Source organism: Etheostoma spectabile, chromosome 14, assembly GCF_008692095.1.
Source record: "Etheostoma spectabile isolate EspeVRDwgs_2016 chromosome 14, UIUC_Espe_1.0, whole genome shotgun sequence".
Classification (NCBI taxonomy): domain Eukaryota; kingdom Metazoa; phylum Chordata; class Actinopteri; order Perciformes; family Percidae; genus Etheostoma; species Etheostoma spectabile.
The window spans coordinates 17,837,809-17,851,174 of record NC_045746.1 but is presented as its reverse complement, the minus strand read 5'-3'; the positions used below and the strand labels follow the sequence as shown (position 1 = coordinate 17,851,174).

At 39.6% G+C, this 13,366-nt stretch overlaps 1 protein-coding gene and 1 long non-coding RNA gene across 4 annotated transcripts in view; one reads left to right on the top strand and one right to left on the bottom strand.

Annotated features, from left to right (window-relative positions):
* Nucleotides 1-9,285, bottom strand: part of LOC116701278 (uncharacterized) — a 22,156-nt gene extending 12,871 nt beyond the window's left edge. For both annotated transcript variants that reach the window (XR_004334881.1, XR_004334882.1), the window contains exon 1: nt 9,274-9,285. This is a non-coding gene — a long non-coding RNA (uncharacterized LOC116701278). The remainder of the gene's footprint in view (nt 1-9,273) is intronic.
* Nucleotides 957-13,366, top strand: part of myo1g (myosin IG) — a 44,329-nt gene continuing 31,919 nt past the window's right edge. For both annotated transcript variants that reach the window (XM_032534885.1, XM_032534886.1), the window contains exons 1-12: nt 957-1,210; nt 4,297-4,505; nt 5,186-5,279; nt 5,507-5,672; nt 7,129-7,182; nt 7,381-7,476; nt 7,675-7,791; nt 8,122-8,328; nt 8,562-8,707; nt 8,804-8,918; nt 9,381-9,551; nt 10,315-10,385. In XM_032534885.1, coding sequence (XP_032390776.1) covers nt 1,116-1,210; nt 4,297-4,505; nt 5,186-5,279; nt 5,507-5,672; nt 7,129-7,182; nt 7,381-7,476; nt 7,675-7,791; nt 8,122-8,328; nt 8,562-8,707; nt 8,804-8,918; nt 9,381-9,551; nt 10,315-10,385 — 1,541 coding nt within the window. In that variant the 5' untranslated portion in view covers nt 957-1,115. The remainder of the gene's footprint in view (nt 1,211-4,296; nt 4,506-5,185; nt 5,280-5,506; nt 5,673-7,128; nt 7,183-7,380; nt 7,477-7,674; nt 7,792-8,121; nt 8,329-8,561; nt 8,708-8,803; nt 8,919-9,380; nt 9,552-10,314; nt 10,386-13,366) is intronic.

The following is a 13,366-nucleotide window of genomic DNA, read 5'->3' as shown; positions in this document are numbered from 1 at the left end:
TTTTCTCAAAGGCAGAGCAGAATACCCAGGGCTCGGTCTACACCTATCGCCATTTCTAGCCCCTGGGGGACCGTAGGCAGGCTGGGGGAACTCATATTAATGACAAAAAACCTCATAAAGTGACATTTTCATGCCATGGGACCTTTTAAAATTAAAAGTCAAATTAAATTGTGGATTTGTAGAATCTTAACAAAGCTAGTAATCACAGAACAGCATAATTTTGCGTCTTCTTATTTCCTACCCCAGTAATTGTCTCAACTCAGATACATGTCAGGGACTTAATAATTGAACAGTGCCCCTCAGGTGGTAAAAAAAAAAAAAGGGAAACTACTTTGGAAAGTTCTTAAAAATGTTTTTCATTTCAAGAAAAAGGTCAAGTTGTGTGATAAGTCTACATAAGTCAGAATTCCCGGTCACACACTGATGTTAATCACACACCTACACACTTAGCATTTGTCTTACATGACAAAGAGTTCTGCTAAAACTTTTGGCTCCAGCTTTAAAAACAACAACAAGAAAACATAGTTTCTCACGTTGCAGCTTGGCTCTGGTGGGAGTTGGGAACTTCTGTTTTCGAGAAAACCCTAGGGGACAAGTTGTACTGCCATTGCAATGTTAAGAAAGGAAATGCCACGATCCTTCCCAGGAGATAAAGGCCATTTTTCCACCCCGCAAATTGCCTGATAGTACATGTCAGATGCAGGTTCCTGATTTTTGGAGAAAAAATACACTAAATACACACAAATGCAAGAATGTAAAGCCTTGATAGTCATGGTTTGTTTAGAAAGGTCTTGTGGCAGGAAGAGAGAGATGGAGGAGGATGCAGAAGTGGTATGAGCTCTTAAGATAGCCTCCTGCTATTTATATTTCTGCATGAGGGCATGGGCTGACTGACAGGGTGACGTGCTGTTGCTTGTAGACCACAGCTCTTTTTGACTTGACTAAGCACACCCTCAAATCCACCAGAGCTCGCCACGCCTACAGCACACACACACAGTCTACCGGGCCCCAGAAGTCGACCATACTTCTCTTTCCTCTTCCTTGAGCTGCTTTCTGTTCCTCAGCGTCTTGTCTGTCTTTTATTTTTGTAGTGTGTTTGTTGAATTCAGACAGGGATGGCAGAGCTGGAGGGCCTGGAGTTTGGGAAGTCAGACTTTGTGCTACTGGATGAGGTGACGATGGAGCAGTTTATGGAAAATCTGAAGTTGAGGTAAGGGGCCTGAGATACTGTTAGAGAGGAGGAAGGGAGGGAAGCAGCTGTGTGTCAGAGATGCCAAGGGTATCGCTTCATAACTCAAATGTGAGGAAAAACTGCATGTTTTTAATATGTGTTAAAATGAGTATAAAAAAGTAAGATCAAGGTGTAAACTGTTACAGGCTACTTAACTGTCTCACACATCCAAAAAACATAAGATAATTTGTTGCAATAGCACAAAATTACCAAATTCCCATTAAGAAAACATTATCTTTACGGCTTCTCTCAAGTAAGTGGCAGAGTGGACACACCTAAAGATGAAACATAAAGGGGAAATTAGTCACTTCTTCTACCTTTCCCGCTCAGCCTCAGAGTTCATATATAAGCTTGTGGTTGATGTGATCATCACCACAGTACGCACCGGCTGTCGTGTGAAGCAAATAAAGCACATGGGACGTTACCAAGAAGAACAGCTAGTCTCACCAAAACCAGTTGAAGTAAAATAAGTACATGGAACTTTTCTTTTATCTTGTGACCTTTTACTCTTTCACCATGTAAAGCTTTGGGGATTTTACACTTGTATCTTGTCTCTGAGTCCTGACAGTGTCCATTCTCACTTCCCTGTGTCTTTCGCAGGGGTGTCATGTCCTCAGTGCAAACTGTAAGAAATCACAGTTTTGCCCGGCATGTCGTCAGCACATGCAGACAAACACCAAAATGTCAAATAAGCTCTGGAGAAACAATTCACACTCTCAGTTAACGTGCGCACAGCAGGTTGCTCTAAATTCACATTTCCACGTAGTTACCTATAGTTACCCTGGCTTGTTGTAAAATAATGTATGTAGCTGAGTTTCAGCACACAGCCTGATCAGACTTGTCTGGTGGCAAATCAGAAGCAGGCACTAAAGTTGTGCAGATTATGTCTCTACTTAAATGATTTGCTCGAGTTCAGGTGTTTGCATTCACAATGTCCTTGACTTGTTAGTAATAGGCTGGTAAGCAGGGTATCTGTTAAAACAGATTTCCATGAAGGTTGTTGGCCAGAGAAACCACCACCACTACACATTTAGTTGCCATAGCTGTGAAAGAACCAGAGGTCGAGGCTCGATTTTATCTTCATTTTATTTTGAACAAAAAATAACAATACAATAAAACACAATAAGTGCAACACACCATTAGGAAAAACAATGTCTGTGAAGTGTTACAAATAATATGTTCAATCTGTCGGAAAAGGAGCGGAATGAAGCCCGCAAGCAAGCTTGTCATTTTTCCCATCCCTCCTTCAACTGTAAATAATTTCAATATATATTATATTTTTTGTATAGCAAGTTAACAAACATACACAAAAACATATATCATTTTAAACACATACCAAACATCGGTTGGAAAAGTGAATATGTTTTTATTACCAAGACATCAATTGCAGCGGATGATATGACCCCTTTAATAGCAAGTTGGAAACATAGCAATACAAGGTTTTTTAGTTCCTTCTAGCTCTATCAAATGATGAACTCAGTTTGATTGGTCAGTTTATTACCAGGAAGGAGGCTAGGGGGACTTCTTTATATTTTGTTTGGCAACAAACCCAACTCATGCTGAAAGGAAACCTAAAAAGTGCTGCTTCGGTGCTGGAGCAATATTCCTGCTTTTATGGAGATGATTTTAACCATTTGTGGAAAAATAAATATACAACCTTCTCAGTCAGGCTGCCATGATTATCTATAGCTGTGTCTCAGTTCAGTGGCCGGATCCTCCAGGACTCTGCCCAGGCAGTAAACCTGAACTCCAGGCTGGAACTTCAAATGACAAAGTCTCACTTCTCATGGACCAAAACTATAGGTGGTGTTAGGTTCTTCTAGCCAGCTGGCACAAACAAACAAAAAAAAACAAGTCTATAAATGAGGACAGTGGTCTGGTATTACTGTAAATGGCCAACTACATGCAAATACCAGTTGAAAATTGGGATGAGTTTACAATTAAAGTTGAGTTCCATTGGTGGACAAAGTATTCAGTACTATTTTACTTTGATAAAAAGTCAAAATGGGTTTTCAAATTTACAAAAGTAAAATACAGAGGTGATATAAAAGGGATGTTTAGGTAGTCACTTTACATATTGTTTGTTTAGTTTGAGCAACACTTTGCGTCTCATTTCATGACCTTATCATGTGTACACTCTTTATTTGCAAAGTAAGTCATTTGATGGAGTAAAAAATATGTTTCCTTCTGAAATGTAGTGCAGTAAATGTATTAAGTTGCACAAAATGACTATATTTAATAATAGTGATGGTAAAAAGCAGTTAAAAGTTGTACTTAACTAAAGTTATTAACTGTAGCCTTCTAAGTTACTTTCCTCTTGGGCATTTAATACGTAATTATGTATATGTTTATGCCTGGCTTTTATTATCTATATTGTTTATCCAGTTCGGTTGACATATTAACACTGACCAGCTGATATTTCCCAACTTCGCTGCCTGACCAGAACCAAATGAATGATCCTGTAAACAGCTAACCAGTACACTAGTTGTGTCCTCCAAATTCAGGACTAAGGAGGCCATTTCTCAACCCTGTCCCGTTATGATCAACTGAGTCTACAAATGTGAACCTCAGAGGATCAGCCCCTGAACTGGTGATGCAGCTTACATATCCAGTCCCATGCCCCCTAACAAAAAAGTTTAACAGTATTTAGTTTTCCTCCATTAACTCTTGGGACACGTCAATTTTACCTCTCGCAGCTCGACAAACCCACAAGGCTGTTACGCCCTTTGAACCACCAAGTTTCATTTCCTGATCTCAGTGTACACAAACTTGTGTCACTTCCTGTCAGGAAGTTACATCAGACATAAAGGTGGATGATCTTTTATGGAACTTGTAACTCGAGGGTTTTTTTATGGGCGGTATGAAAACGTCATAGTGCTAAACTCCTCTTTTTCCCCTTAAATTAATGATTGAATTAATAAAATACTTGAATACATAAAGTCATACATATACAGTGTGTACATACACACAGCATATTTATTGTTGATGCATCACTATATATCTATATAATACTTGTGCATGTGACCTTTGTAAAATATGCCATGTATTTTCTTTTGTTTGGACAGATTTGAGAAGGGCCGTATCTACACCTACATTGGAGAAGTAGTCGTCTCCGTCAATCCGTACAGACAGATGGACATTTACGGCAAAGATACCGTTGATGCGTACAGGGGCCGGGAGCTGTACGAAAACCCTCCTCACTTGTACGCCGTGTCTGATGCTGCCTATAAGGCCATGAAGAGACGGGCCAAAGACACTTGCATCGTCATATCAGGTCTGTCTCTTTCCCACTCTTAATCTCCACCTAATAAGCCTAATGATCATAGTGGAATGATTCCATGTAGCATTATGTCTACTTTGATGCATTAGTCCTCTTGAAATTGATGCTGATTACACATATGTGGAAACAAAACTGCTAGATGGATAGAAGAAAATGGAGAGAGAACTTTGCTATTGTTAGATCTATACCTCTGTTTGGCCTGTGTGTGGCGCCAGATAAAAAGCTTTGTTGTCATCTAAAGACTTGACTCAGCAACCATCTGTCTAGCAAGTTTATTTTTAAATGATCAATTAACCTTTTTTCTTGATTAGCCTGTTATTGTTTGGTCTATAAAATATCAGAACATTGTGAGACTATCTTGTTTGTCTGTTAAAAATAAAAGATATTAAGTGCCCCATCATAGCAGACAAAAATAATCAAATACTTGTGTACATCTTTTAAATCTCTCCTCAAACCTTTATATAGAACTTTTAAAAGAAAGAAAGGAATCTATTTTAGTATTGCTAGCATATACTGTTGGGTATGTTATTACCCACTTGTTTTTTTTAACGTTTTCTTAAGAAACACACACAGCAGTTTCTAAGTAAAGAGTTACTGCATAAATAAATATTATATTATGCAGCTATACTGATCTGTTCATCAGTGTTCAAACCTGTGTGTGTTTTGTATTTCAGGTGAAAGTGGGGCAGGAAAAACAGAAGCTAGTAAATACATCATGCAGTACATTGCGGCCATCACAAACCCAGGCCAGAGGGCCGAGGTTGAGAGGTGAGTGTTGCTTTAGAATCATACACTTATGAAGGCAGTACTCTAAACCGAAATGTAGATTCAGATGACTTTCATCCTCAATCCAACACAAATAAATAACTGGATCTTGAGAATTTGATGTTATCATAAATCATCTTAATTTCTTCTTGTCTTCCGACACCATTTTCCCCTCCCCGATGGCTTGTTCACACGTTTCCATCAACGGTTACCACAATGTGATAAATCAGTGTGAAGAATGTCCTGCTCAAATCCAACTGTGTGCTGGAGGCCTTTGGGAACGCCAAGACAAATCGCAACGACAACTCTAGCCGCTTCGGCAAGTACATGGACATCAACTTCAACTTCAATGGGGAACCTACCGGAGGACACATCAACAACTACCTGCTGGAGAAGGTGAGGGCGTGGATGGGTGGGCAGGGTGATGGAGGAGCTTTGAATGCAGACAGGGGACCTTCACGGTTCCAAGAAACACAAAAACAAGCTAGTTATTCGCTTTTTGGAGGACATAAAGAGCACACCTCTAAAGGAAAGTACAGAAAAGTTCTGCTCATTTAGTTTTTAAATGATGTCTTCTATCCCGAACATGAATGTTTTATGAGGTGAAGACAAAGAGGTGTGAGGGAACATCCATGAATAGATGGATCTGTGAAGCCGATGTGCTGCTGCATGTTAATGACTGGCTCACCTGGGGCTACTTGAAGCGGCTGTATTTATCCGTTCTGTTAAAGAACCGTCTGGCACTCAGCGCTGGTGTGAATGATGGTGCCATGATTCATTTTCAGAGGGCAGGAATAACCACACCATAACTTAACTACCCTGCTTCTGCACCAGCAGTCAACATGGTGCTGCTGTGGTGGTCGCTGCTAATCAGTTTAGTTTTCAGTGTAGTGTCTTGAAGAAAAACCCCAAACTGTTATACTTAAACTCTGTTGGAAAATTAGTTGGGTGTGATTTTGTCGCTTGGTTGTGGATTTGTCTTACTGGGTGATCCATTCTTGAGTGCATGATGTCTCTTTTAGACATTTTTAGTGCAGCTATAGTGGAGATCATTTGGCTGTCTAAAACACCGGTGCTATATCTAAGGTTTTGGTGTCAATCTCTCAAAATCTAAGAGCGAAGACCTTCTTTTTTTAAGATACTTTAGGGCGTTTTAGGCCTTTATTTTCAATAGGACAGCTGAAGACATGAAAGGAGATAGAAAAAGGCAATAACAGGCAGCAAAGGGCCGCAGGTTGGAGTCAAACCCACGGCCGCTCCGTCAAGGAGTGAACATTTATATATGGGCGTGGGCTCTACCAGGTGAGCTACCCAGGTGCTCAAAGACTTTTTTAGATGTGCAATTTGTCACCAAAAGTACAGCAAGTAACCATCCAGGGAACAATCTATCTTTGACCTTTTGCCACATGACATGTTGCACTTTGAGTTGAGAGTTTTACTTTTTCCTTTTGACTAGAAACTTGTTTTGACCCCTTTAGAGCGTCATTTGTCTTTTGTTACCTTGCAAACTCACACATGGGATTGATGATCTATGAGAAATGCTGCTAACTTGTTTTATTTAGCTTAATATGAATTCTGTTTCAGTTAATACTTTATTTGCTCCACCTGTAGATGTAATCCAGAGAGGTTTGATACAAGCTAACACACTTCTTGGTGTAGTTGAAAGCAATTTAGAGGAAAATAGCTAAAGTAAGAACCGACAATGCAGGAACTCATACAATAAACAACACATTTAAACGTATTTTAATAACTCATGGAATGCATTGTTCCACATAGAATAATTGTATAACAGGGTAAGAGTCTCTGAGGATGGATGTTTGGTTCGCTACCATAATCTGTTCTCCTGTTCAAGTCCAGGGTGGTCCAGCAGCAAGACGGGGAGAGGAACTTCCACTCATTCTACCAGGTAAACTCTTATCTATGCTGCTGCTAAACATACACTAATGATGCTCAAGTACTACTCCCTGAACTCACATTGAGACTTATAAAAATAAAAAAATCTAATCAAAAATCTAATGGATTACTTTTACCTTACCTTACATTACCTTTATGGAATTTATTAAATTGGATCTGAGCTTTTATGTTTGATGTGTATTTATAACAGTTACTCCGTGGAGGTGCAGAGGAGATGCTGGAGTCATTTCATCTGCAGAATGATCCTGCTGTTTATATTTATACCAGAGAGGGAGCTGCAACTGTTGTGAGTTTGTCACCTTTACATTTAATTTACACTTTAATAAAATCAGTTATTTGAAAAACAAACTGCACAGCACACACATTTTAAATAAATGGTTATACTTTCTGAGGCACCAAATTCCAAAATCCAGGATGTCCCCTATGAACTTCAGCTCATGTTCTTTTGACTGAAAATAATAATCCAAACTCCTTTTTTCTTAAGACTTCCAACAATGATCGCTCGAGCCACAAAGCAGTGATGAGTGCCCTGGGAGTGATCGGCTTCTCTGGAGAGGAGATTAACTCAATTTATCAGATACTGGCCTCCATTCTTCTGTTGGTAAGGTATCGCATGGATGGTTAAAAATAGGAAAAGTAAAATTTATATTCTAGGATTAAAATTAGAAAGTATTTTCTTCACCACGGGTGCAACGTTGAATGTTCAAATTTGACCTGCCACTTTACCATTGTTTTTTGGCTGGTGAGTGACACCAATCTACCAGCCACTTGCATATTTTACCAGTATTTGGCTGGTAAATGGTGCTCATTTTGAACCCACCTGTTAGATTTTCTAACCATGTAGACTAAACTGTCTCTTTGTCATGAGATCACCAACACAGTTGTGATAAGATTATGGCTCTATAAGGAACTGTTATGGTCTGTTTTTCAGGGAAACGTGCAGTTTGAGACTGATGGGGAGTGCGTTCAGATCCTGGGACTCAAAGCTGTTAACCACATCGCTGAGCTGACAGCCACAGAGGCGGACAGTGTTGTCAAGAGCCTGCTGTTCCGCACTGTGGCCACCGGGGGCGGGGAGGTCATCGAGAAGGGACACACGGAGCAGGACGCCTGCTTTGGGCGAGATGCTTTCGCCAAGGTGCTGTTGCTTTACTTGTTTATTTACAAGTCAAACAGTCCAACTTAGACGTAATAGTTTATCAGGATAAGATGTATGCTTTATACAGATTATTATTATACAGCTTTTCCAGGATAAGACAATTATGTTAACATCATCACTGTGGCATGCTTTCCTTTTATCTTATTTTCACAGCTGTCACATTATTTTAATCTCCGGTTCTAAACACACTCTTTCTTATTTCCCCGCCCAAGGCTCTTTATGAGAGACTTTTTTGCTGGATTGTGAACCGCATCAACAGTGTCATTGAAGTTAAAGACTACAACCCAGTGCTTCATGGGAAAAACACAGTCATCGGCGTGCTGGATATATACGGCTTTGAGATCTTTGAAAACAACAGGTTGGTGATGTTGTGTTGTGAAATGTATTTTCTTAAGTGGAAATTTGTCATTGTTGATGCTGTTGATAAAGTGTTTGTTCCTCTGTTGTCGGCCAGTTTTGAACAGTTCTGCATCAACTACTGCAACGAGAAGCTGCAGCAACTCTTCATCGAGCTGATCCTCAGACAGGAACAAGGTGAATACCAGAGAGAGGGCATCACCTGGCAACATGTAAGAAACACACTGAAACAACAACAAATGCAAGCAAGGTGCCTTGCCACACAGAAAAACACACACGTTTACAGATCAATTAATACTAGCTATTCTCAATATATGGACCCTTAAAACAACTTCCAAGAATACAATAACATATATTTCTACCAAAAATCATTTTCTATGATCTTCACCGTTTTTTTGCACCTTACTGATAATCTTTACTGTTTATATTTTGCTGCACAGCAATTTCAATCTGGATAAATAAAGTTTATTTTTAAAAGTTGCCTATTAAAAGTTATTTGTGACAATACATTTGGTGCAGATGGGACACACAAAAGCTTTTGCACTTATAAATGTTTGTAAGTGCAACTGCATGCAAAAAAAAGTGCATCATCAGTACATGATGCACTAGCGATTTATAAACATCACTGCCTTTCCCTCTTACTTAACAATCTTAATCTTACTGTATATACACAGATTGATTACTTCAACAACCAGATCATTGTGGACCTTGTGGAGCAGCCCCACAAAGGCATCATCTCCATTTTGGACGAAGCTTGCCTCACTGTTGGCAAAGTCACCGACACAGTCTGCCTGGAGAGCATGGACACCAAACTGGCCCAGCACCCCCACTACACATCCCGCAAGGTGAGAACAGATCCGAAACATCATCTGTCAGGATTCATCTCAACTTCATATACCTATTCAGAAGACCTTTTTCAGGCTAAGGGGCTGCTGCTCAACTTGAAACTGAAATGATGTTTAAAAAGGGATCTCGGAAAACATGGTTGTAATTTCACTTAGTTTGGGGAAGTGGTGATAAGTTGTTGACATATCCTCCTCAGATTCTTAAAAACAAAAAATGAGGAAATATTATTTTATGCCCAAACTGGAGTTGCCCAGTAGAAATGCCAAAGTGAATTTGTTTTTTTTGACTTAACAATCAAGAACAAGGAGTTGTTAAAACACTTTAAAGTGCCCACATTATGAAATAATAACTTTTTTCTGTGATTTGGGTGTTATTTTGTGTCTCTGGTGCTTCCACACACATACAAACTTGGAAAAAAACCCGATCCATGCTCTTTTGAATGTGATACAGGTTTCTGAATGTCCTCTACCTTTCCACGTAGCTAGCCGAGATGAGGTGCATGCTAGCGCTAGATGAGAATAACATGGGTGCTTTAAAATGTGCTGTAACATGGGTGCATTTTTGTGTTGCGGTCAGTAGGGAGCAGAGTTTCTCCAATGTTTTGCCTTCAGAGACATCATAACATGCATCTCAAACAGCAGGGGCTCTAACATGCTGCCAGTATTTCCTCCTCTTAAAGCTGAAATATGGTACACTATTGTATTGAATGTAATTTTGTATACTGATGGTTCTGTACTCACACTGTCTCCTCCTCTTTTCCAGCTCAGCCCCACAGACAAAACCATGGACTTTCAGAAACACTTCCGTATTCGCCACTATGCCGGAGACGTCACGTGAGTCACTAATAAGTTTTCACACTTTACCACAGTTGTCTGCTTTGGCCCAGGGGGCCGGTCTGAAAAAGTGACAGGGTGTTGCGCAAAGTTCAGAAATGTAAGCCAAATAATCCTATTAAAGATGTCAGTTTATGATATTGGCAGCAGTGAGTTAATTCATAGAGGTGTTCCAGTGGTGTTGGTAGTGTTGTGCTTAAAGTGACAGCTTTACTGATCAGGAGTTATTGTAAACTGTGGTTAGAAATCACCGTTAACAAAGTAAAGTCATAATGTGTGACAACTGGTTGCTAAAAAACTATTGATTTGTGTCTTAACTTTCTTATGATCTCACATCTCAAAGTATATTCCTAAAGATTGGATCCAATTTTATCCCAAACAGTATTTAGTACTAAATTTACATTTACATGAAATTTAAGATAAATCATACACTCAATTTTTACCACAATATTGACCAAGTGTGTGTTGCTGTTTACGTTGTTCCATACAAATAGGAAATTTAGTTACCGAACATTGGCCACCTATTCCAATATGTGTAGGATGTCATCCACATGCATACATTTGCATTGTAAGCTACATATATACTGCACAATCCATTCATCTGAAACCACATGAAGAAAACTCCTCACGCGTAAACATAAAGTGCATTCACTAACCTGCACAGCCAGGCACACAGATACAACAATAGACATGTACAACACACGTGGCATTATAGAGGCAATGAGAGGAGATGCTCCCATCTGTGTTGACTGCAGAGAATCAGTGGTTCACAAATGTTCAGAATGTGCCGTATGGCAGCTTTGTAACATTTTATGACTTATGCATTTAAAGCTTTAGTGCGTGACTTTTTTATAATAATGAACGTCCGTTACATTCAAGCCATCGCCAAACGAGTTGCTACAAAACTAATTAAGACTGTCAGCTCCACACAACTCTCTCTGTTTTTCTAGGCATGGCTGTGTTTAGAAATTGGTGTTGAACTTGAGTGAAGATAATTACCTCTTCGGAAGAGTTCATCGTGTCACCCATATTAAGTCATTTAAAATACGACTTAATATGAGTGACACCTGTTGGAAAGGCAAGTTTTGAAAGACATGGAATAAAGTAAAAAATTAAAATTGGCATGTTTTTATAGAAAAGATCTTATCTGAGATAGAAAATGTAAGTTCAAATTAAAGATAAGATGCTGATCTTCCATAAAACATGTCTTTTTGTCACCTGTTAAGGCTTCACATGTGTAGTTTAGGCCATCCCTCCCCTTTTAGTCTTAATTTATTAAGATCCTTTTGGTAAACATTTTGCCTTGGTGAGATAATCAGTCGAGACAGGTAGGAAAGATTCACACGATGTTCAGTGCCACTAGAGCAGAATTTATAGAATATATTATGTCATAAATCAAATGTAGCATTTTATATATATTATATTTATATTAAATATTAAGGCTTTTTAGCTTTTATCCTATTCCAAAAGTATCCTTTATTTTTTTATATGATTGTGGCCGTTTGTTTATGATTCACAGCCTAGAGGTCAAACGGTTTGTTTGGTTTCCTTCTCCATCACTGCTCCACTTCCTTAATGTGCTCACTGGATTTAAACATCACAGTGGGCAGATGAGGCCCCTGGCCAGAAAGTCACCCGTCGTTGCTTTGGTTTCAGAAGATCCCCACTGCTCACGTGTACTGCCCTCAATCTAGAGAAGGGAAGGAAATTAATATGTCAAGGGAAAACGAAAGGAGGAGGAGGTGGGCAGGGAGGGCTGGAGTCAGCTGATGAGACAATTTTGGCTCTGCGAGATGTAGCAACAGTAATCAAGGAGAACTGGGGTAGGGTTTATTGAGGGCCTTTGACTCGGGGAAATCCAGGCTACACGAACCGAAACACAGAGCAATTTCATCCATCTTTGAAGCTAGATGCAGCTTTCACAGACAATTGCTGCTCTGTACCTTTTCTCCCTAGCCGCCCTCCGCTTGTCAACGTTCAGTAGGTCTTTTACTTTAGTGAAAGTACCAACACAAAGTCCTTAATGCAGAAAAATGATTCCTGTGAGGGTTGTGCTATTAAATGTTATATTATTACATTATGCTTACTGATGCAGTATTGTGTAAGCAGCATTTTGCTGTTGTACTTGGCTGAGACGGAGCTCTCCTGTAACTAGTTTACATTTGGCTGTAACATAGGGCTGATGCTTTTTTTTTAGATCAGTCCGACTTTTTTTTTTTTAAAGATTATTTTAATTATTACCTTTATTAGACTAACAGTGGATAGACATGAAAGGGGGAGAGAGATGGGGGAATAGAACGTAGCAAAGGGCTGCAACTCGGGCCGCTGCAGGACTCTGCCAACACGGGTCGCACGCTCTTACTGGGTGAGCCCGAGGCCACCCCTCGAAGTGACAACTTTTGTTTTGTTCACCATAACCCCACAATGATTCAGTTTACTGTAATTCAATTCAAGCAAATCCTCACATTTGAGAAGTGGAAACCGTTAACTGTTTGTCATTACTGCATTCAAATCAGACATTAATTATCTGATGATCAGCTTACTGATCAATTAATCAACTATCTCTTTCAGCTCCAAATTCATACACTGTTGGGTATCATCATTTTAAAGCTTTCGTGTGTTTCATATATAAAAATATGTATGTAAAAATACTTTATTTTTGATTTAGTGATTGATATGTCATGTTGTACAAAATACATATATTTAAGTACAGTACTACAGTAAAGGCACTTTCCTGCCAGCGTAAAAAGACAGGCTGGATAAGGGCGTGTGTGACAGACCTGCAGTCGTGATGACAGATGGCTGTCCCTGTCACTGTGTGTCTCCGTCACCCTGCCTCACGTCAGGGTTGCTCCAGCTGAGCTGTCACCCTTTATATATTGCTTCCTGGTGGTACTGGCCTCCCCATCATCCCCTGTCCCATCCCACCACATCTGAGTCTACTCTGGCTAAATATACCCTCATCCTCGCCACTGACTGGC